Source organism: Callorhinchus milii, unplaced genomic scaffold (genome assembly GCF_018977255.1).
Source record: "Callorhinchus milii isolate IMCB2004 unplaced genomic scaffold, IMCB_Cmil_1.0 Scaffold14, whole genome shotgun sequence".
NCBI classification, from domain to species: Eukaryota; Metazoa; Chordata; class Chondrichthyes; order Chimaeriformes; family Callorhinchidae; genus Callorhinchus; species Callorhinchus milii.
Genome location: NW_024704755.1, coordinates 11,211,849 through 11,237,063, shown reverse-complemented (window position 1 = coordinate 11,237,063; position 25,215 = coordinate 11,211,849). Strand labels below are relative to the sequence as shown.

The following is a 25,215-nucleotide window of genomic DNA, read 5'->3' as shown; positions in this document are numbered from 1 at the left end:
AGCGTTTTGAGATGTCGAGAAGACATGAAAAGCGCTATATCAAATGCAAGGATTATTATTATTATTATTATTATAAAGGGAGTGTTTTTCTGGGTTGCTGCTGGGAATACTAGATGCAGACAACAGGGTCAAATCCATGTGCAGTCACTAACACACCAGTGATTTCCCATTATAAACACAAAATGACATGTTCACTAGTGTTAGCAATTGGAAATTGTTATGCTCCTGCAAGCATGAAGACTGATACAACAACAACTTGCATTTATACAGTGCACTTCACGCATGGTAGCATCTCGGAGCGCTTAATACCGTTATGCTGTTAATCTGTCAACCTGATAGCCACTATAGCCTCTGAGCCAGAAGGCTGTGTGTTCAAGGCTCATTTGGGAACTTTGAGCTCGTAGTCCAGGCTGACACTCAAATGCAATGCTACGGGAGTGCCGCATTGTCAGAGGTGGTACCCTTCAGATAAAACATTAAACTGTCCCATTTGTCTCTCAGGTGGATGTAAAGATCCCTTGGCGCCTAATAATAATCCCTCCAAAAAAAAAAAACCCCAAAACAATAAGATTTTGGTCATTTTCAATCTACGACTGTTTGTGGGACATTGCTGTGTGCAATTGGCTGCCGCGTTCGCCCACAAATATACAGTCAATTCACTTTACAGTGTGTTCTGTGAAGCGCTTTGGGACGTCCTCCCGACGTGAAAAGCGCTATATCAAATGCAAGGATTATTATTATTATTATTATTATTATTCCTCGAAAAGAGAAGGGAGTTTCTCCTGATATTCTGGTGAAAAATCCTCCAGATAAATTTGTTCATAACTTCATGGCTCCTTGTGGGAAATTGCTGTGTGTCAATTGGTTGCCATGTTCACCTACAAATATAGAGTAACTACAATCCCGGGAATCGCTTTGAGACTATTCTTTTCCCAGTTTTATGCAGTTTTACACAACGTTGCTATTTTCTTCAGTGTAAAACCAGAAGTGTGATTGCATAACAAAACAGGATTCACTCTGAACACAACAGCAAGTACAGCTCTGGCTGTGGATATTATAGGATTCCCTTAGTACCATATGTAGAGATACAGCATGAATTTAGGAAAGGTGAGTTGTACCGTCCCATGAAAATGTGCTTTTGTTAGGTCTCAAACACTCTAGATAAAGGTAATTGTAGTTGATGTTGTCCCTGTAAGAGACCAATTCAGATGATACGGTACATTATTAAGCACAGAATGTGGTAAATTGGGAAGATAAGGTGGTTAGTAAATAGAAAGCAAAGAGCAATTTTTAAAGAGAAGTTTTCAGAGTGGATTATGTTCACTTGTGGATTGCCATAGGCATCAGTCCAGGTTAAACGCAATTCATGATCTTCATTAATGACCTTGGAAATAGGATAACTGACTAGATGCCTCTATTGCCGGCCTTATGAGAAAGCCAATAGAGGCAATCATTTTTATTCTTGATGTTTTGGATGAACTTAGCATTTGGAAACAAAATTAGCAAACGACATACTACAAATAACCACAATTTTCTTCCTGGGTCTGGAAATATTACAGTAGCAAGTATAAAAAGAAGAGATGAAAGTGTTACAAAAAAGCAATACATGAAGCAGATTAAGGGCTGACTGCTGACAAATCATTGAAAACGCTTCAATAACTAATGAGGAATAAAAACATTTTAGGATCCGTTCAGAAGAAACAATTAAGAAATATCAGAGGATGCCACCATTCGCATATACATTATGTGGAAACTGATGACTTACAGGCTATTAGTTCCCAATAAAATTTGCAATTGGCAAGATCACAATGATGGCTGGAAAATGAAAATATTCCTACTGCTGTAATATTGAGTGTCTTTCTTTAACTGGATTAAGGCATATTGTTGGGACGGAATAAGAAAGCTTTACACAACATCTTATTGTGCTACAGCTGACTTAGACATGCTTGAATCAACTACAAAATATAGTACAGTACATCTTGTGAAGCAATTTGAGATGTCACCAGACATAAAAGGCGCAATATCAAGTGTAAGGTTGTTATTATTGTTGAATGCCAATGCTGAGAATGATCTCTTAAATAAATCATTGCTCGTGTATCAGCCTGACTCACTGGTAGCAGCACTCTCGCTTCTGAGTCAGAAGGTTGTGAGTTCAAACCCCACGTTTGGGACTTGGTATCGCACAATCTAAGCTGACACTCGAACGCAGTGCTGGGGGGCCAGGGTTGGTTTGCCGTCCTTCGGATGTGACATTTAACCGAGGTCCCGTCTGCCTGTTTGGGTGGACGTTAAAGATCCCATGGCACTATTTGAAAAAGAGAAGGGAGTTTCTCCCGGTGTCCTGGCCAACAATCCCCCGAATACAATTGGTCACTCACTCCGTGGCTGTTTGTGGGACAGTGGGGTGTGCAATCGGCTACCGCGTTTCGACCGCAAAATGTACTGTCAATCCACTTTGCAGTATATCGTGTAAACTGCTTTGAGATGTCTCGAAGGCGTGATAAGGCATTATATAATAATAATCCTTGCATTTGATATAGAGCTTTTCACATCTTCTAGACGTCTCAAAGCGCTTCACAGAATAGACTGTAAAGTGAATTGACTGCATATTTGTGGGCGAAATGCAGCAGCCAATTGTGCACAGCGGTGTTCCACAAACAGTCATGAATTAAAGTGACCAATTTATTATTGTTTTTTTTCTTCAGGGATTATTATCAGCCGCGTGAAGTAAAGAAACTTGCCCAAGGTTTCACCCTGCTGGGAATTGAACCCAGGTCTCTCACTTGCGAGGCAAGTGTTCTAACCACTGAGCTACAGGATTCCACATCAAATGCAAAGATTATTATCATATCCTGTGAAGCAATTTAAGGCATTTTTATGATATAAGGTGCAATATTAAATGCAAGGAATATTCTTAAACTGGAACAACATCCCTCACTTTATTGAGAACAAAATGTACCAAAAGAAATCTGCACATGAAGGACAGATTGTTTTGAAAGATTCCTGCACTGAAACCCATTAACAATGATTTAAAGCAAAAACTAAACTTAAGATGTTCTCTTTACGGCAAAGGAAGGCTAAGGTGGAGAGCAAGGGCAAACAAAAATTAGGAATTTATTGCATTAATATTCGATTATCATAAATATTGGAAAGGGTTCCGAAATAAAGAAACATCAGTACGTTTCTGTAAGGAAATAAGAAAAGAGCAATCCGAGAAATTTAAAACAACAAGAAAATCGCATTAATATTCGATTCTCATAAATATCGCAAGGAGGTCAGAAATAAAAAAAACACATCTGTTTAAGTTTCTGCAATAAAACAGAAAAGAGCAATCCGAGAAATTTAGACACATTTGGAAAGACTCTTGGAAATCATCAGACCATCCTTTGTCAGACAGGCACAAGTATTTGCTACAAGGCAAGGGCGCCAAGCCAGGCATGTGGAAGGATTGAGACAGATCTGTAGAAATGCATTTGGGGAAAAAAAGACAAGAATTGTCAAAAGATGAACTCAGAATTTCCGAGAGGCAGAGAGACAGATAGATGCTAATAAAAGGAAGGTTATGGAAACAGCAGAGAGCCACAGAGCAAAGACCTTGTAGAGAGTTGCAGGAGGTTTAGTTTGACGGTGCAGGAACAAACCAATGACTAAGATGCCTCCCACCATTCTTTACTGAGGCTTTACATGTTTGGAAGGATCATGGAAGATTTCAGGGAAGATGGGCTCGGAAAAGGTTTTAAAATTCAATTTAAAAATTGTCAAAATTTCCATGACTTTCCCTATATTCCTCTCCTTTTAATTTTATTTCGCTGAGATTTACAAGGTGATAGGCGACTATCAAACTGAATGGGTTTAGAGAGAGAAGTGCAGAAATTATCTGAACAGGCTCCTACCATTGTATCAGTGTTTGTTAATGAAATAATCCTGCCAAATGCCTCTCCGAAAGTCTCGCAAATCTCCTGCAAGGGATATTTGACCATGCAAAGGAAAAGGGAGGGAAAACAACAAAATAAATGAAATTAAACACGATCCAGGTGCTTTGAACAACTTTTAAACATCACATTGTGCTGAAAAAGTTTTTTGTTTGAACTTTGCTCCCTCTCTACTCGGTCCCTCGAATTATATCATTACCCTTGATAAAGCGTTTGTTACAACATCGAATCTCCCAAGGCATTCCTCAGGTAATTGGGGTCAAGTGTAGTGACTGTGGATATAATACAACCTTGTTGCTGAATCCTGCAAGCAGTGTCACTTTATCAAATCAAACGTGCTGTTATATCATATCAGGAGAGGCAGCTTGTCAAGGACAGTCTACATATCTCTGTGGATATTGCAACAGAACAGAAGAGACACATCATTCATCACAGAGCAGTGCACAGTTTGACTCTTGCCTGTCATCCGTTTGTCCACTCACCTATTGAATTATATCTGCAAAAGCTCCTGTCTTTTTTTTTCCGGAACATATCTTAAAGTCAATTTGGATCCATAGCTAATTGTGCTTAAATTGAGCCTTTCAGCAATGTCCAATCCATAGCGTGTTACAAACGACTGGTCCACTTTCAACTCAGAGGAAGCAATGGGATGTAATTGGCAAAGATTTACAATATCCATATTTCGATTATGTATTGTTTGATTTGTAAAACGATATCAAAATAAAGTCATAATTGTATTTGGTCGTGGTCTTGGTGAAATCAAATGTAATTACAGATTTAGCTTGCTCACAGTGAGAGACATTGACTAGACACACGCCCTGAGGCTGAACTGAAATGGATACATCAGCCTCTTCCAATTGCACAGAAAAGCACAAGGTATTTTAATTGATCGTTAGTAACCTGATCAGTGCAGATTAAATAAACGATACTGCTACTACTCTGTTTTTCAATAGAAAGTTGAAAATAAATTAGACCTTACAATAATTTGGGAACAGAAAAAAGATCAACTTTCGCCCAACGGTTTACAGATAGGATGAGTTTCGGTTTATCAATTCATTATAGAGTTTACACAAAGTTCCACTGTTTTTAAACTCTATAAAGAATTGATAAACTCAGTAAAAAGTTAATATTTTCTGTATAAGATGCGTGCAGGAGTCTGTTCACTTGGCAACTTTTTAAAAAAAAANTTGTTGCTTACAAAGTCGGTACAATATTATTGTGAAATAGTTCCTGCATCTGCCCGGAGCTTAGACACAAAAAGGGAATCAATCGAGAGCAAAGCTGTAAAAAGCAGAAGCCACAGGGCAATCAGGTCTGAAGGAGAAATGATCCAATAAGTGGGAATCGGACTTTATTCACAGTAAATGTACCGAACTGTACACCATTGCAAGTGTATTAGAACTGGCCCCTTTTGAGGAAACAATCTCTTGATAAATGAGAAGCAACCATTGATTTAATATAGGAATCATAAGGTTGTTTCTAGCATTGTGAGAGCTAATGGGTGGGTTAATATTTCCATCCATGTGATCAAATAGAGTTACGTGGAGTGGGATGGGGAATGAACTGCAACATGAGGAAACCAGGTAAGAGCAAAATTCATCACCCACGCCACTGCAAACATATAATAATAATAAACCTTGCATTTGATATAGCCCCTTATCGCGTCTTTGGAAACGTCTCAAAGCGCTTCGTGGAACATACCGTAAAGTGAATTGACTGTCTATTTTCTGGGCGAATAAGTGGTTATGAGAAGCTTGAAGTTTTAAAACAAAGTTGTGAGGTTTTGTACTTGACAGTTATCAGGAGCGTTGCTCTTGTGTATAGTCTGTAAGCGCTTTGAGATGCCACCCGGCATGAAGGGAGCTGGATAAATGCAAGTTGTTGTTGTGGTTCTCATGTCCTTCAGCTAAACTCTGGCACTTTCACAAGACCATTCATCAGCATTAACAGAAAGTTAATGTTGTGGCCGAGAAAGAGGGCATTGATATGCGAGATAGAGGATGATTGCAATAAATATTCAAATGTCGCAATAGTTTGCGGTTCTGGAGCCTTTTCTCCTCATTCCAGTTTTCTTTGAATTCCAGTAAACTCCAAATCATTTAGCTGATTTTGTTTTGGAAACAGGAGTCCTGTAGCTCAGTGGTTAGATCACTCTCCTCACAAGCGAGGGATCTGGGTTCGATTCTCAGCAGGGCAAATCCTTGGGCAAGTTTCCTTATTCCACACGCCTGATAATAATCCTTCAAAAAAACAATAAAATTGGTCACTGCAATCCATGACTGCTTGTGGGATACTGCTGTGCGCAATTGGCTGTCATGTTTCATCCACAAATATACAGTCAATTCACTTTACAGTCTATTCTGTGAAGCGCTTTGAGATATCTAGAAGACGTGAAAAGCGCTGTATCAAATACAGGTGTCTGACACATGCGGAAACCCATCACCATACTTATGAGTATCCAAACCAAACTAAAAGTTCCCTGCATCTCATCTATACATATTATGTAGTAGATATTACAAATCTCATGGCCCTATTCAAATAGCAATGAGTTTCTCCTGGTGTCCTTGATGATCCTTCAGATAAAATTGGTCATTTAATTAATGGCTGTTTGTAGGAAATTGCTGTGAGGAAGTTGTTTTCCGTGAATCCAGTTAAATAATTGAATCCTGTTATGTTTTCTGGGATGTTTCCACAACATGACAAACTACTATATTAAACGCAAGGATTCTATTACTGTATTATTCTCACTGCAAGATACTCACTGTGAGAAAATGCTGGACGTTCTCGAGTCCAAGATCGAGGGAATCCGCTCAGCTGCCACTGCCCTTCCAACTTCCACCCCCTCCCTAACCCCACCCTACACAATTAACCATCTGACAAGCGAGACACCTGGGTTCAATTTCAGGCACAGGGCGAAACCTTGGGCAAGTTTCCTTACTCCACACGCCTAATAATAATCCCTCCAAAACCAAAAACAATAATAAATTGGTCATTTTCAATCTACGACTGTTTGTGGGACATTGCTGTGCGCAATTGGCTCCCGCATTCGCCTACAAATATACAGTCAATTCACTTTACAGTATATTCTGTGAAGCGCTTTGGGACGTCCTCCTGACGTGAAAAGCGCTATATCAAATGCAAGGATTATTATTATTATTATTATAATTACCCATCCCTCCTTCTACACCTTTGAACCTGTCACCCCCTCCTCTGTCTTCAACACGGTAACCTCGATGAAGCCCACCACCTGCTCCCCTGGACCCCATCCCCACCCCTCTCCTTAAATCCCAGCGCCACCTCCTTGCCCCACTATTCGCTGACATCATTAACCTCTCCCTATCATCTGGCACTGCTCCTTCCCCCCTCAAAACAGCCACTATCACTCCCACCTTGAAGAAACTTTCCCTCGACCCATCACAGCTATCCAGCTACCAGCCCATCTCAAATCTCCCCTTCCTGTCCAAGGTCCTTGAGAGAGCCATTGCCTCCCAGCTTCGCTCTTTCCTCTCCTCTCACTCCCTCCATGAACCATTCCAATCGGGTTTCTGTACTGCCCACAGCACGGAAACTGCTCTAGTCACGGTCACAAATGACATCCTGACCATGTGTGGCCAGGGCTCCCTCTGCCTTCTCGTCCGTCTCGACCTCTCAGCCGCCTTTGACACCGTAAACTCACTCAATCCACCGCCTCTCCTACAACCTCAACCTTCAAGGTTCTGCCCTTGACTGGTTCAGGTCCTACCTTTAACACCGCCTCCACTTCGTCACGGCAAACGGCTTCTCCTCCAGCCCCCGTACTATCTCGTGTGGTGTTCCTCAGGGCTCTGTCCTCAGTCCCCTCCTCTTCACCCTCTACATGCTCCCCCTTGATGATTTCATCCGCAGACATGGGGTAAATTTCCACATGTATGCGGATGACACCCAACTCTACCTCTCTGCCTCCACCCTGAACTCCAGGACTGCTGGCATCCGACATCAAGTCCTGGACGAGGGACAACTTTCTCCAACTCAACGTCAGTACATTAATGCAAGAGAATCAACTCAGTGTGGTTTCCTCCCCTCTTTCCCCATTCTCACGGATACATACACACACTCACGCACACGTATTGTGTAGTTAATGTAAAACTTACATAAAAACTTAATAAACAAAACTTACATTTGGTATAGTGCCTTTCACATTGGGAGGACATCTCAACGTGCTTCACAGGATATATTCTAAAATGGAATGATTGTTTTTGTGGGCAAACGTGGCAGCCAAGTTGCACACAGCAATGTCTGCAAACATCCATGAAGTAGATGACCAATTTTATCTGGACGATTGTGATTAGGACACCGAGAGAAACTCCCTTCTTTGCAAGCATTGCCCGATCTAAAAAAACTGAAGACTAAAGTAATGTGAGAACATTAGATATTAGAATAACATGCTTATAGTTTCATTACTAGAGTGAAGATAGGATGAGATAGACATCATATCGAATGCTAATATTTGCTTTTATATAGTGATAATTCCATGTTCAGTACAAGATGCAGTTCAACATATTCCACATTTACTTAGCACCACCTTCTGTCTAGTGAGAGAAAGGTTTTGCAAAGCATCTCGCTCTCTTTTTTGAAGGTAAAGCAAGCAAACCTCCAGAAAGCCTATCAATTTTTAAATCCTATATTTTCATCCAGGACCAGATTTTTTCCTGTGAAGATGCATTACTCATTCCCATGTTCTCAGGTAGATAGATGCACATATCATCACACCACAAATCTCCTTCCCAATTATTCTGCATTTGTGTTTTGCAGGATGCACTACCAAACAGTAGCATAATAGCACCGACTATAAATTGGTGCAAGGATTATTATTATTATAAGTTGTTTTGTGTGTTTTGACACTTGCATATATTATCACCGACTATAAATTAGTGCAAGGATTATTATTATTATAAGTTGTTTTATGTGTTTTGACACTTGCATTCATTGCAAACACTCAAAGTCTAGTGAAAGAGCAGCAAAACATGACTTTCAATTTTTTTCTGTTGCTTTCTTTCCATTTGTACTCAAAGTTCAATTTGAGTCCGATAACTTTTCTCAGGGCCCATCCTTAGTGAAACAGTTGCACTTTTGTTGTACTTTATCGCATCAAAAGGTGTCAGAATGCCTCATAAGATTAATTCTTGTTAAGTGTATTGATATTTTGCACAACAATACTTACGTCATAAAGAATTATGATGTCCGTCTCACCCTATCTTCACTCTAGTGATGAAATTCTAAGCATGTTATTCTAATATTTAATGTTCCCACATTACTTTAGTCTTCGCACAGGGTATCGTCTCAGAGAGCTTAACAGTGACGGAGCTTGATGTCGAGCCATGGGGAGGTCACCATAATCTTCAGGTGTGATCTGACGAGGGGGAAGGAGGGAGAGAATTCCAAAATTTGGGGGCTTAGCGGAGGGGATGAAGGAAAAGCAGGAGGCTCTAGTCAGCCAAATGGAGGCAGCAGATAAGAGTAGTAAGCGTGTCAGAGAGGTGCCAGGCTATAAAGTGATTTGAAAGTGTGAGGAACTTGAAGGGAGCCAGGATCTTTGCAAGGACTGAAGTTTTGTGTGAGCGAGGCAGAACGGGGCACACATTTTGTGGCAGCAAAATCCCATAAGGTAACGTGGGGTGAAGTTCATCAGGAAGTCTGTCGGTCAGGACACTGGGAGGAATCCCCCACCCCGCCCCCCACACACCCACAAACACTCACACTCTTTTCAAACTGCAAGTTGTTGTTCAACAAATCACAACACAACAATCATTTAACATCCTGCAGAGGACAGGGAGACATTCCTCTCTCATTCTTGGCTTGTTATTTTTCCTCTACCATGATTATTTTAAGAGCTTCCCAGGTACCTGTATTCTATGTGCAGATTTTAGAGATAATGAATGGAAAATAATATAATCATCCTAAGAATCTGTTGAACTACAATATCATGAGCAGTTTATTAACATTGTAGTAGCACCATCTAATGGACAGGTTGTAGATGACAGTGCAGTTGTACATGCTGCAATTTCTGAACTGACTAGGTTAAAAAAAGGTTAACTGGTGGTGCAAAAGACCATAGTCCCCAATTCAGGAAGGACCTGCAAATAGAATCTAGGGCTCCCCATATTTTGTTGAGATTTTTATTCTGAATATACATGGTGCAACTGGTAGGCTTTTAGGCAGGTTGTTGGTGCATGGTTGTGGTTGAACAATTATTTATTATAACAATCCTTGCATTTATCACACCGTCAAAATGCCTCAAAGCGCTGCACAGAATATACTGCAAAGTGATGTGGCTGGGTGTATTTTGTGGGCGAATGCGGAAGCCAATTTGTGTACAGCAATGACACACAAACAGCCATTGAGTGATTTGTTTTGGTCATCCGGGCATCTGACACATGCGGAAACCCATCACCACGCTGAAGAGTATTCAAACTACGCTGAAATTTCCATGTATTCCACCTACACATGGAAATCCCAGAGATAGATTGTTGAAATGGAATGCGCTCTCTCTCCCTGGAGGGCAGTATCCTGCTTATCTAATTCCGGAAAGTATTAGGCGAAGGTTGGCAAGAGGCAGGACATGGGGACCCAAGATTGTGTGTTGGGGTACTGCTTTTGTCTAATCAGCTAAAACCACATAGCTTGCCGTTGATATTACTATCTGGCAAGCTTTCCTGCTGCTTTCCCAGCTAGGACCACCCTACTCGTTAACGCTTTGGCTTACAGGTTAACAGGAACTGAGTGAGATGAGACCCTGCCCTCAGTGACGGGTCTGCCCTTCCAGATCCTGCCGATAAGCTAGGCTGTGCTGTCATCAGCAGTGCCCTGGAATACTACGGACCCGCCTGGCTCAGGAACCAGACTACCGAGACCCCCACAGAGAGGGCTGGCTCGATTCTGACATTCCATTGCCAAGCATGTCACCTTGGAGCCAGTTCAGCTTTAAGCAGGCCCCGCTTCCACATATACATTAAGTAAGTGACCAATTTAATTTGGGGGATTGTTGGCCGGGAGAAACTCACTTCTCTTTTTCAATAGGGTCATGGGATTTTTAATGTCAGCCTGGACAGGCAGATAGAAATTCATTTTTTTAAAGGTCAGCCGAAGGACAGCTTCTCCAACAATGCAACATATCCCCTGCACTATAGCGGTACATAGTCACATAGCTTAGACTATGTGGGCTCCAACTCCAGGCATGGAATTTGAATCCACAGCCTTCTGGGGGTTAGGGGGAATCGGTGTGTGCCAAAGTTCAGCACAAATTGAACCTTTCCTTTTTAATGAATATACGCCTTTGTATATAAAATCTTTGGCCATGTACAATTAAAACAAAGTAAACTTTTATTTGCCGTAATTCTTTCCCACAGTGGAAATGCATGGAAATCTGATATGCCATTTGTACACACAGCCAATTTACTTATCAAATTACTTATTAAATTACTGATAATGGATTTCAAGTCAGCACAGTGCAATTATATTCATGAAAGAGAAATGGAGCAGAAATCTGGAGCAAAATGTCTGCAAGAGCATCAGAAGTTAAATTGTAAGTTTAACGAGGCTCCCAAATCATTGAGTGAGTAAATGCAATTTACACACTAGGAAGGATCCAGTTTTGATCCTTTGTGCTCAGTTAGGCTCCCCCTCATCAGGAGATTGGAATCGGTTCCTTGTATATTGCCAGCTTCAGACAACAGAAAAGGTCCCAGCAATTGATTTGGATGGTTTTTGTTTCCCATGTTTCACAATATCACATAGAGTGCCATATTGGTAGCCCTCCTGTTCAGTCATAAGAGGGAAAGATATTTTATAAATGAAGGGAGTTTCAGACACCCTTATTATTCATCAAGAATGTCGGAAATCGGATTAACTGAAGACAAGAGATTGCCTGGAGTTTGAGAAAGTGCACCTTTTTAGCCCACATTGAAACCTGATGAAGTGTTTTCCAAGTAATCCCTGTCAAGTGCAGCGATTGATTTCATAGGCGAATGCAGGAACGATTTGTACAAGGTAAGGCCTCACAAACAGCTATAATAATAATCCTAGCATTTGGTTTCGCACCTTTCCTGTCGAGGACATTTCAAAGCACTTCACAGGATTTACTGTGAAGTGAAATGACTTGTGTTGTTGTAGACGAACGCAGCAGCCCCTTTGCGCATAGCATTGTCCCACAGACATCCATGAAATGAATGACCGATTTTATTTGAGGATTGCAGGCTCTCTTTTTCAAATAGTGCCAACGGGATCTTTAACATCCACCTGAACAGGCAGGCACAACCTCAGTTTAATGCAGCAAACAATGCAGCCCACCATCAGCACTGCACTGGAGTATCTGCCTAGACTATATGAATTCAAAGGTCCAATATGTGGGGCGTGAACCCACAATCTTTTGACTCAGAGACGAGAGTGCTACCTACTGAGTCAGGCTGACTAACCCATGAGGTGAATGAGCAATTATTTTCAAGGATTGCTGGCCAGGAAAATGGGAGTTCTGGCCAACGATCTCCCCAAATAAAAATTGCTCATTCTCCTCCAGTTTCTTGTTCTAATGTTTTGGGATGGAGAAATTAAAATTCATCTATCTCTGCCTGGCTATCTCTGCTTAAATGGTTCAGATTTGAAGCTATTTATTTCAAATATTTTGTTCAGTATAAACACAAAGTAGTTTCAGATTAAAATAAAAAAAACTTTAATTACAATGTCCAGCCTACAGTTTGGCCATTTTAAGCTATTAACTGCAATAAAAATATTTCCAGTGTGAAGCAATAAAATACATAAGCAGGTAGTTTGCCTTTTACACTACAGCAGGAGGCAATTTTAAACAACAGAAATTTCTAATTTCCATGATGGCATCTTAAAAACATAATTGGGTCACTTCTTTATGAGATAAAGCAATGATGAGCGATTAGTCCTTTTTTTTCTCTGAGCCTGAAGTGTCAGAAGATGTGGATGAGTCCCCTCTGTTTGATGGTCTTTCAGACCAGTTCATATCCCCTTCCAGTGCATGGTACCGCTGTAGTTCGAGATACGTGGTGAACAACTTGGCATATTCTGGATGTTTCAAAGAAAAATCACGAAATACATCTAGGAATAAAAACGTGTTATTAGACTATGATTACTTTAAATGCTGAGCACAAATTTATCTGAAAAACGTTTAACCTTTCAATTCTTCAAAACTCCATTTCATTTAAAATTAGGTAGGGTGTTTATTCACCATCCTTTAAAAACAAGTGAATTTCCACACACACACACACACACACACACACCATCCGTTGGCTGAGGAGGACGGTTTAAGGTTGTCACTTGCTTAGATATAACTATCCCGACACTATTTGGAAAGAGAAGGGAGTTTGCTCAGATTTTAACTGGTTATTCACCTCATGTGGTTATGTGGAACCATGCTGCTTACAAATGTGATCATTACATATTGAAGTAATTACCGTGCAGAGTTTTAAGATGTTTCAATATAAGGTGCTATGAAAATGTAACCTCTTTCTTCTCAGATGATTTCTTTCTACTAAATACATAGAAGCTCAAAGAACAAAATTCGGTATCTCATTATCTCATTGACTAACTGAGATTTACCCACCATAGGAAACCTTTCCCTCTTCCATTCCAACGATCTCTGAGAACAGCTTAGAAACATCAAGGTCAGCCACACCCAAAGCAGATCGTAGGAGACTGCTGAACTCATTTTCAGTTATATATCCATCTTCATCCAGGTCAAATAGCTGTGGAATGAATAAAGAAACTTTTTTTAAAAAATGTTATGTGCATTGTAAATAATACTTCTTGGAATGTCAAATATTCCTCTCAAAATTGAGGGGCAAGGATTTGGTTCTGTAGGGAACTAAAGTCTTCATTCTGTGGAGAAGTCATTGCAGGCTACATCTCAACATTAGAAATATCTTAGTCAATCCTTGGAATGGCTTACGCCAAACAAGTTCCTCCAGTATCGTATGTACTATTTGCTTAAAAAATAAATAATAATAATCCTTGCATTTGATATACAGCGTTATTATGTTTTTGAGACCTCTTAAAGCACTTCACAGAATATACCGTAAATATACAGTCTCTACATTTTAAAGTGAAATTCTGTGAAGTGCTTTGTTCAGGTGATATAAGGTACTTTACCAAATTTAAGGAATATAAATACTTTTTAAAAATGTAATAATGTATTCAATATTCACCTAAGATTGAAAGTTAATTAAATCCAATCATATCGCAACACTTTCAAAATGTATAAAGGACAGTCAATCCGTTATTTATTCACTGAAATAAATGCTATATCTCACAGCTTGGCATTATGAGTAGATGTTTTACCTTAAATGCAAACTTAAGCGTATCCTCTGTGTTGGCAGGTGTGCAAAGAACCGTCAAACCTATGACATATTCTCTGAAGTCAATGCTCCCATTGTCATCCTACAAGAAACACAAAAAAGTCACCTATTTTGCAATTCTTATGAATCGGCATGACATACATTTGGTTCCTTTTGTTAATGAATCATGTGAGGGAAAAAGATATCGCTTAATTTTAAAACTCGATGTTTAAAAGTTGAAGGTGTTTCTTTCGAAATAAAAAAACCCTTACCCGATCAAAAAGAGCAAACAGTTCCCGAAGTGCACCTGTGACTGGAAGTTTCAGATGGCTGGCAAATTCTTCAATACCAATTTTTCCACCCTTTGTTTTATTGGCAATTATGGCAAAGCTGTCCAGCTGTTTCCTTATGTTGTCCCATTTCAAACTGCAGGTTAAAGACAAAGGTAAAATAAACAACAACAACAACAACAAATTGCATTTATATTGTGCCTCTTACATCAGGGAGACTTCCCAAGGTGCTGAAAACACAATTTACTTTTATGTTGAGGATACATTTATTCTCATTTCTAATTAAAGAAGGATGAAGGATCAAGTTATTTTTTTTTGGGGGGAAGAGGTGAGAGCTGGTGTGGCTTAGAGAGAATAAAATAGACATAAAGCCATGGGAAAGAATCTCCAAAGTGGATTATGAGGTGGATGTCAACAACAGCAACGTGCATATAGCGCCCTTCAAGTGGGCAGTGTCTGAATGTTTAACGGTGATAAAATTAATAATCTTTGCATTTGATACAGCGCCTTTCACGTCTTCTAGACGTCTCAAAGCGCTTCACAGAATATACTGTAAAGTGAATCGACTGTATATTTATGGGCGAAACACGGCAGCCAATTGCACACAGCAGTGTCCCAGCTTGTGGAGTGAGGAAACTTGCCTAAGCTTTCACCCTGCCGGAAATCGAACCCAGGTCTCTCGCTTGTGAGGCGAGGGCTCTAACCACTGAGCTACAGGACTCTACTTGATAGTTTGATGTCGAAACAGGGAGAGAGGAGAGATAATCGTGGTCTGGCAGGTTTACCTACAAAATAGTCTACACTTTATAGTAAGCCCCGTGAAGCACTTTGAGTATCTGCCTGATGTGAAAGGTGCTAGATCAAATATTATCATCAACAAAACCTGGCTATGGATTTTCATGGCTCTATCAGGCTCATCACCTTGGAACCAGATCAACCTCAGGAAAGCCCAGTTTACTAACTGTATTTAAACACTGATCGAATCTTACCAATATTTTGCATTTCACCCCAAAACATTTTCCTAAAGAAAGGTTAACATACTTCAGCTTTCTGCTAATTTTGGTAAACTCCACCAAGCCGGCTTCCATGGGCAAAGTCAGTTCACCCGCAGAAATCATCAACCTGCAATCTTCAAATGTGTGATCTGTAACTGGCAACTCCAAATGTCTAAAGAAGGCAAGATACATTGGAGATAAATCATTCAACTTACTAAAAATACACTCATTTACCAGCACATTACAAATTGCAAAAGCATGATCTTATCAGTTCCTCTTGAAAATATATACTGAAATATAAAGGAAGTCTATTTTGTAATCAATGTTAACTTCAAGGTAAAGATCCAAATTATTCTCGCTGGCAAAATGAATATCTTCAAAGTGGAAAGACAGGTTATTGATGAAAATACAGAATTTATTTTTTTCCTTCTACAAATATCCCTTTATAGAAGCAAACTGCAAATATGAAAGATGAAAAAGGAACCCAATATTTATGTTTGATGCAACAGGATGAGGTTGTTCAGAGTTACCTACGTGGCCATTGTAGCTCGGACTCTGTTTGCAAACATGAAACAGTCCTTTATTTCGGCCTGAGTTGGCACATGAACAGGCAAAAACTGCAAAGACCAAGAAGAATTTTATTAGCAGTACAGTACAACATAGCCATCTGAGTCCAATTGATAGTCTCAAAGCGCTTCACATTAATAACTACTAAGGTGTAGGTGAACAGGCAGCACATGAGGGCACAGGAAGGTCCGACAAAAAAACATGAGATGAATGATTGATTTATCTGGATGACTCAGAGAAACTCCCTTGGAGCAGACGTCAAGGGTTCTCTGATCTGTGAAATACTCCAAAACACCATAGTGACACACTCCCCTTTATGATAGAACTCAAATCGGTAGAGAGAGAAAGAGGAAGAGAAGGCAACAACGGAAATTACATTTAACTAGAACACAAACCTAGTTACTTCAGCTCAATTCTTTTTCTCTCCTGCAATTCCCTTCACTTTGTATTTTTTTACTTAGATCTGAGCATACGGAAATCCATTTAATTTTTCATAAATATCGGCACTTACAGGCGTAATGGTGCAGCAGTAGATATTTCAGAAATGATTCTATTTGTTTCCCCACCCCTTTCCTCTTTATTTGAAATGGATTTATGTAGGCAAAAGCCAAACGAATCCCAAATGAAGTGGAGCAGAAACTTCAATGAGGGACTCAACTGACAGTACGAAACCAACAAGAACAGGAGTGAGCTATTCAGAGTGCTGAGCCTGCTCCTCCATTTTATTAAATTGACTTATACTTTGCTGCTATACTCTCTCTCCCACTTCTTCCTCCATCCACTTTCAGGTACATTTTCAGCACATCACAAACAGGAGCCAGCACTTCAAAATGCTTGGATGTCAATTCTCTGAGCCTTGACACAAAGTGAGGTATAAAGCACCATTTGCACTAAAGACTAATAATGGGTTAATTTTTCATGTTTAAACAAATGATGAAACTTGAACAGTTTATAGTGCAAGAGTGTCCAGTGGTTGCAGTCTGCGGTAGTAGCCTGGTTGTGTTCGAGTTCAGTGAATTTCCTGCCTGGTTTCTCAAAACCAGTGGAGAGGATGTTGAAGGGTTTTTGTAAACAAAAAGTCCCCAAAAGGTGAACTACTCAAAACTCCTCAACAGCTGTCCAACCTTCCATTCCATGTCACTCAGTGTCAAATAGTTTCATTTTTTCCCAAAGAGGTTCAGTATCATTTCCAAACTGCAATTAACTGATCCGTAGTGACTTTATAGCAGGTATTAATCCAAAGATTTTTCTTTCACAAAAGCAGTTACTTTATCAGACAGTGTATTGCTGTATTGCTGGAGGAGGAGGAGGAGGAGGAGGAGGGGGAAAATCAAGGTCAAATTATGCTAAAGACATATGAATTCTGTACTCACAAAAAGTTATTAAATAACCTCTCTGTATTTGCAATGTCAATCTCTGAGCATTTTAGAAATATGGATCACATCTCAATCATTTTAGCCATTAAAACATCCAGTTCAGAGTCTCTCTTCATAACCGAGCCCTAAATTAGAAATTCAACATTTAACTAATCCACATCTAGCATCTTGGCATCGCAATATGGTCGCTTTACCTCAATTTCTGCCTTTGTGGAGAGCTGACATAACGTGAGGAAGAACAGCTTTCTCCTGCAAGAAAAATCGGTACCATTTGAAAAATAAATTGAAAGAATTATTCCAGATTATTAATTTTTCAGTTTCACTCTTATTTTGCTGGGTCAGTCCAATGGTTTGCAAAACATGATCAACACAGGATATTGTGATTTCCCACATGGCAAGATCCCAAATGTTTGCCTGGGCTATAAGGTGGAAATAGGAAAAGGCAGCTTCCTCTCACAAATCTGCTCAATTATATCCTTCTTAGCAAGTTCCAAAATCAACATCACTTAGTTTTTTGATGCTAAGATTTTATAGACTAATTTGAATGCAGATGTGTGATTCTGCCGAACTGATCCTAGTAACAAACTGAAGACACTTATCAATTGCAGGTCCTTTTTTTTTTGCATTTATTCTGATTGTACGTTATAGACAAGGGACTTTCTGCATTCTGGTCTCTGTGTTTCACTTTACGGCCCCAAAAGAAAGATAAGAAGCAAGTTTTTTTTGTATTTTTCTGGAGAGAAGTTACATATATTGTGATTAATCTTCAAATTCTTACACTTGTCTGATTCCTCAGGCAAATGTGAGTGGCTGCACTGTTCAGTAACATGAGCAAGTTTCCACAGGATGTAAGATGCTTGATAAAGAATTAACTGCATCAACCAATTTAATGTGGAAGTTTATCTGATAAACAGAACATCTCAAATAATCTCCCGTTTTTATAACTTCAACCAATTTGTGACTTCCAAAAAAGTTACTGAAATCTGTAACGAATTTTTTATCAAAAAGGACAAGAGCTGTTAATTAACTGCTCCAATTACAACTAATCCTTGCATTTGATATAGTATCTTATCACGTCGCTGAGACATCTCAAAGCACTTCACAGAATATACTGCCTGAGGTTTCACTCTGCACGGGAATCGAACCTGGGTCTTATCACTTGCGATAACCGATAAACTGCAGGACTTCTACCCTAATAGGCAGAAAAAGTGCCTATTCTGAAGTAGCCGACAATATGGTTACAGTTAGGTTGTTTTTTTTCAGATTCTTAAGAAACATTGGAGTATGTGAAGAATTTGCAAGAAAAGAACTAGATGCATGAAGAATCACCAGTTCCTATTGATAATGCTTTGCAAACAGAACTTTTAGTTTTTAAAGAAATGTTTTACCTAGCAGAAAATCGTTCTACCAGCATACCCTAAGTCTGGTTACTTCTGAGCCACTGAAATTCCAGAAATTTACAGTGGCGGATTTACAGTACAGTACTACAAAAAGAGAAACTGCAGTTTTAATACAATTTTGTGTGTGTGTTGGGAGAATGTCAGCATCACAGAATTTCATCAAGTTGTGCAAACTTGAGGACATGACCACAGTTCCCCTTTTTCTTAACCCTTTACAAAAAAATGTCCTAATTTGATATCCTATGGTTGAACAAAACATTCAGTATGTGTTTCAAAATGACTGCAGTGCTGACATTTCTACTTTATGTGATTGGGTCCACTCTTCATTACACACGGCTTCCCCTGAGGCATAATAATAATCCTAGCATTTGATATAGCGCCTCATCAAATCTTCTAGAAGTCTCAAAGCACTTCACAGAATATACTATAAAGTGAATTGACTGTATGTTTTGTGGAGAAACAGGCATATATAGTAGCCTCACTTGATCAAATTTACATTAGATTGATTGAAACCACCATTTCACATTGAATGACAGCTTTCCACAGAGAAATGTTTATGACTTTCAAATTTAGCAAAGTGGTTTTAATAATGAAAGGAACAAGTTTTTTTAATTGACATCAATATACAGCATCTTAAAAACGTGATGTGCATTTCCATAAGCTTATTTGTTATGAGCACCAGTCAGCAACTTGCCTTCTTAATTTATGGAAGAGCAAAGTAATCTCCTTGCAAGCTGCTTATTGCCATTTCAAGGAGATAAGTTTAACTGTTGCTTTCATTTGAATAAATGGCATTCAGGAACAAGGAAGTGAAATTTGCAATGATACGAGGGGAAGCAAGACATTTATAATTATGTGTATGTATAATAACTGTGTGCACTGCATGTTTTGCCCATAAAAATATAGTCAGTTCACTTTACAGTATATTCTGTGAAGCGCTTTGAGACGTCTCGAAGACGTGATAAGGCGCTATATCAAGTGCAAGGATTATTATTAATACGCTACCTTGAGATCACATCGATAGATTATAAGAGTATCAGTCTAAATATATTCCAATTTAAAAAACTTCTGGTCACCGTTTTTTTCTCATTTGAAATGTATTGCAAAGACTATCCTGGTTAATTTCCATACCTAGTGTTATGAAACAGCTGTACAATGTCTGAATTACGAGTTGAATTCTTTGCATGGGCCTCTTCCAAGCCTGAACTAGTAGCTCACAATTTCAAGCACGTTCTAATATAAATACTTCAGGAGGGTGTGTGTTCTGCAGTGCACCATCATTACCAACTCCCTTGGCATGTCTGTTCATCTCCACCTGCATTATCCCCCGTAATCTCCAAACCACAAATACTTACCCAGATCTTTTCAAAAGTTAAATCAACACAACTTGCATTTATATAGCGTCCTTCACGAGAGGTAGCATCTCAGAGCATTTAACAGGACACATCTTGAGGCTGAGCTGGGATTTATTGCTTTTGTTGTGTTTATTCCACTATTCTAAAATTCAATATTCTAAAAGTCTACAGTGAAAATTACTGAATTTAGTGTACAAAACTAGAAGTCTGTTGGATATTTAATTTATAAAAGATTGTAATCAAAATCAAAAAAGATCTTACAAGCTGTGTCCTTGCCAAGTCCAAGTAACCGTATCCTGTAAAAAGGAAAGTTTTCATAATTACTTTGACTACTTTACATTGTAATGTTTGAAAATGTTAAATGCATTATTTTCCCTGAATTAATGCTTTTGTGAGGAAAAAAAGCTCATTGTTCTCCTAAACTGGGCATTTTCAATACAATCCAAGGGCCATTTGCATTCCACTGTAGTATGAAAGGGACAATTATTCTAAAACAGTAAATGTCACTTTGACTAATTCCATTAAAAAGAGCTGGATAAAAAATTATAGAAACACTGTTAAAATAAAATGACACAAGGCAACTCACTATTCTGTTTGGATATCGGATGACCACTGGTTGCACAGGGACTCCAGGAATAAAGGCACCTGTAAATATATTAGGAACAATTAAGAGATAATGAGATAATCTTTACATCTGGTATAGCACCTATAATGTCGAGAATGCCTCAAAATGTTTTAGAAAAGTTTGTTTCAGTGAAGTCTATGTATTTGTAGTCACTGTCACACAAACAGCTGTGAATGACCAATTTTATCTGGAGGATGGTTGGTCAGCAATTTCTCCATATATTTAGATTTGTGATTTAATGGATGGGGGGTGGGTGGGTGGTGGTGGAGTTGCATAGAGTGGGAAAGAGAATACAAATGTTGAAACATCAGAAGTGGGCAGCTTTTATATTCCACCTTGTTTTATCTCTTTCTCTGATGAACAAATAAGAACGTCCTAATTAGAATACATTTTTAAAAAAATTGGAGCATTTAAAACATAGGATATTAATATGATTCTGCTGTTCCAAGAATATAAAGAAGTATCTTTATACAAGGTATGTTTATTTTAGAAAATGAAATGCATTAACTTACCTGACTTGAAAGTGATGAGGCAGGTACCATTAGTACAAGTCCCTTCTGGAAAAATGAGAAGCTTGAAAGAGAAACAATTTCACTTCAATAAAAAACTTGTTATTGAACTAAAAATCTAATTTAAATTGCTGTGCTTAGTTACAATTGTTAAAATAACAGAAAGTCCACACCTGGGGCCATTTCCCTTGTGATGTTGCACGTTTTGTAATCTCTTCGACTGTTTTCTTTTTAGAATCTGGATCAAGACGCGATACCAGCACAGGCTGAATACACCGCAAACAACCTAAAACACATTAAAATGTGCATATTTTTTCTCCCTTACTAAGATTTCAATTAAATAACATTTTGAAATTACATGGAAAGCAAGTAAGAAGATAATGGAACCAAGAGATAAAGGCTGTCATATATCTATTGTAAGAATTATTATGCCACAAGACCAAAATCTTGTGGTATAATATAGGCTATTTGAGCCCCAAAATAATGTTATTTCTCTCCTTTTAGAAACTCAAAAAACACAAAGAAACCATGATGTATAAATTAATAATGTTCAGTTGTTTCAGTTCACTGGATTAGAGACGTTACACAAAAAGAAATCATGCTAGTTCAGCAGTAGGATACACAGTCGCCTCTGCCCAGGAAGCTAAGGACCCACGTATGGGTTGCACATAAAATAAGCCACCCTGATCTTTGAGCAACAACAACTCACATTTATATAGTGCCCTTCACAAGGGTACTATATAGGGGTCCCTAATAGGGGTTGTAATCCTGGTATGTCAAAGCGGAGAGTCTTCAGATGTGATCTGAAGATGGACAAAGAGGGGTCAAAACAGAAGGACTGAGTCAGGGAATTCCAAAGCTTTGGGCCACAGTGAACAATTTTCTCACTGTGTGTGGGGTATAAACTTGACTGAGACACACCCCCCACCCCAAAACATATAGCTAACTTCAACAATTATAGCAAAGTGTAAGATTGAAACATAAAATTGAACAGTGAAAAAGATTATTTCAAACAAAAACTCACTTCCAAAGAAAGGGACATGAACATTCTCACTCCGTGAGACAATCGATGGCATCCCAGCTACAATATTCACAATTCCATCATAGAAAGATGTATGAGGAGCCACAACAAGGACAGGTGCATCCGTAGTCTTGGCTCTTTTCCCTTTCACCTTAATTTGAATGAAGCCAATACAAAACAAAAAGGCACGACCCAAGCAGGTCAAAACATATTGGATAACAGATCTGAAAATGAAACACATTAATATGAAAGATCAGCGGCAGTACGTCAACCACAGAAATCAACAACGACGACAACAAATTACATTTGAGGCACAGAAATCGGTGTTTTGATGGAGATGGGTGCAGAAGAGAGGGGAAAGGGCCCACGACTTTTTCCTATTACATTTTTATCACAAATTTATTGGTTAGCAACAGTGATATGCATGAGCATTTTTGGCTTTATAAAGGGAGCTGTGAAAGTTCCTCAAACTACGTGAAGCTGTCAAACAACTGAATGCATCAAGAACTGAGATGAAAACACAGTTTTCAGGGGAAAATATGAAGGTGCTCAATTAAAACAATCAAATAAAATAATATGCACAATGCTAATTCTGGTCATCACTCTTCATGGTTTAATCTGATAATCGTATTTCTTACATCGGCCCCTCCTAACCATATGGATTAACAAATGATAAATACAGATTGACCTACACTTCGTTGAGTTTTTTCTTTAAATCCAGGGCAGATTTCAACACCCCTCATTTAGAGTATCTTATTAACGGTTTGCTTAGAAAATGCATCAGCCTCAAGAATCAAGGCTGACACTCCAATGCAGAGCAGAGGGACTGCTTTATTGTCCTGGTCAATAATCCCCCACATAATGGTCATTCATTCATGGCTGTTTTTGTAGGATATTACTGTGCAAATTGGCTGCCCCATGTTCACCTACAAATACAGTCACTACATTAAGATGCGATTAGGCACTATACCAAATGCAAGGAACATTGTTATTTGAAAAACTACTTTGGAGAGGGAAAGAAACACTCCCATCTACATTGGAGATCATCATGATTAATGAACCATTAAGTTGTCAATTCACGTTCATACTATGTTCAGCTGTAAACAGTAAAAAAATCTAAAAGCTGTACTTTAAGAGTACAGATCCAGTCGGTGAAATTTATATTGTCATGTTAAAATGTGACATAATTGCCACATAAACAAGAAATAAATTGGTAGTTTATTATCCTTATTAATATCCTTATTTATTAACCAACAATAAATTTATAGTTTATTATCCTTAAAGGTTTATGACTGGTATTTACCATTTAAACTGTTTTAGTTGGAGAAGAGTAACTGCTCCCATGAAGCAACACGCATTAGTGTAAAATTAGGCGGTAGATGGGGTAGGCAATATGGTGTAATGTTGCTCAATTCCAAATTTCAGGGATTTACAAAGATTTACAAAGAATGTTAAAGCACGGAAACACCCTAGTGTTTATACTCCACATAAGTCTCCACCCATTCCTTACTCCCTCCCATATCTTTCTATTCCCCTCCTCCTCAAGCGAAGGTCTTGATTCCTCTAGGTCTCCTTTTCCAGGGAAATTATTTTTTTATAAGCATAACTTTTTTAGATCATAACAAATATACACTCTTACAAATAAGAATGGAACTGATTGGGAAATACATATTTATGATTAAGCAAAATCTAAAATATGGCAGATGCTGGAAACCTGAAACTAAAAAAAAAGAAGTTGCTGGGAACACTCAGCAGGTCAGGCAGCGTCTATGGAGAAAAGAAAGTGAGTCAACGTTTCGGGTAACACAACCTTTCGTTAGAACTATGATTCTTGACACATGATTAACTGGGTCTGTCATGATTAACTGGGTCACTGTTGTTTCTCTTGAAGCACTGTTAATCACTACAAATAAACCACTTTACTACTGGTGAAATGAGTATGACCAATGTAACTCAGCATGGAAACAGGTCATGTGCCAACCAGTCTGTACCAGTGTTTATACTCCACATGAATCTCCACCCATTCCACACCCTTCTATTCTTTTCTCCTACATATGCCTGACTCTTTTCTTCTTAAATGAATTGATACTTCCACATTCCCACTACCCTCAAATGAAGTCAGCATATTGACATTTAGTATAACTTTCAGCATTGAGACAATGAATTGGGACATGAATAGCACCCAGTCAAAAGAACACAAATCTATCAATTAAATATTATCCGTCACAATAAATGCCCAAACAGGTCCTTGGGCCTCAAATTCCACTAATAAAATTAGGCACAACAGGTCCTAACTAGTATAACATTTCCTACTCTGTAAACTGACATCTATACAGATATCATGACAAACAGCTCCAAACTGCTTTATATAAATACAAGATTACTAGGCCACCACGGTGGAAAAAGAACCGAAATTCCATGACCCTGTATCAACCAAGAATACTCTAAAATGGAAGAAATTGTCAAACCACTTTACGTTTTTAATATCAACAGAATTTTTTCAAAATGAGTCACGAGAAACATCCTGTGGCAAAACAAAAAGCCACACACTTAAACAAGGTTCCCTTCCCACAAATTGCTGGAGATAAGAAAATTAGAGTCAGTGTATTTCATACTTTGGAGTGTGAGATCGGAAGGGATCAGTGGAATGTGCCTTAGTTACACTGATGTGTTGTAAGTTAACTAATTTTGGAGTTCTCTTAACATGTCTCCACACCCTCACTGACTGCTTCTCTATCACTCTACTTTTTTAATTCATTACTAATTTCCTCTTTAGATTCTTATCTACCATTTGTCATAAACTGCAGTCAA

At 38.7% G+C, this 25,215-nt stretch overlaps 1 protein-coding gene across 1 annotated transcript in view; it reads right to left on the bottom strand.

Annotated features, from left to right (window-relative positions):
* Nucleotides 1–12,612: 12,612 nt before the first annotated feature.
* The window catches only part of lpcat2 (lysophosphatidylcholine acyltransferase 2), a 14,819-nt gene continuing 2,216 nt past the window's right edge, over nucleotides 12,613–25,215 (bottom strand). The window contains exons 3-14 of the mRNA XM_007889488.1: nucleotides 22,408–22,628; nucleotides 21,557–21,669; nucleotides 21,387–21,447; nucleotides 20,836–20,894; nucleotides 20,511–20,545; nucleotides 17,689–17,743; nucleotides 16,086–16,168; nucleotides 15,598–15,723; nucleotides 14,539–14,692; nucleotides 14,271–14,369; nucleotides 13,537–13,678; nucleotides 12,613–13,031 (exon numbers count right to left, since the gene is read on the bottom strand). Of these exons, the coding sequence (XP_007887679.1) occupies nucleotides 12,853–13,031; nucleotides 13,537–13,678; nucleotides 14,271–14,369; nucleotides 14,539–14,692; nucleotides 15,598–15,723; nucleotides 16,086–16,168; nucleotides 17,689–17,743; nucleotides 20,511–20,545; nucleotides 20,836–20,894; nucleotides 21,387–21,447; nucleotides 21,557–21,669; nucleotides 22,408–22,628 (1,327 nt within the window). The 3' untranslated portion in view covers nucleotides 12,613–12,852. The remainder of the gene's footprint in view (nucleotides 13,032–13,536; nucleotides 13,679–14,270; nucleotides 14,370–14,538; nucleotides 14,693–15,597; nucleotides 15,724–16,085; nucleotides 16,169–17,688; nucleotides 17,744–20,510; nucleotides 20,546–20,835; nucleotides 20,895–21,386; nucleotides 21,448–21,556; nucleotides 21,670–22,407; nucleotides 22,629–25,215) is intronic.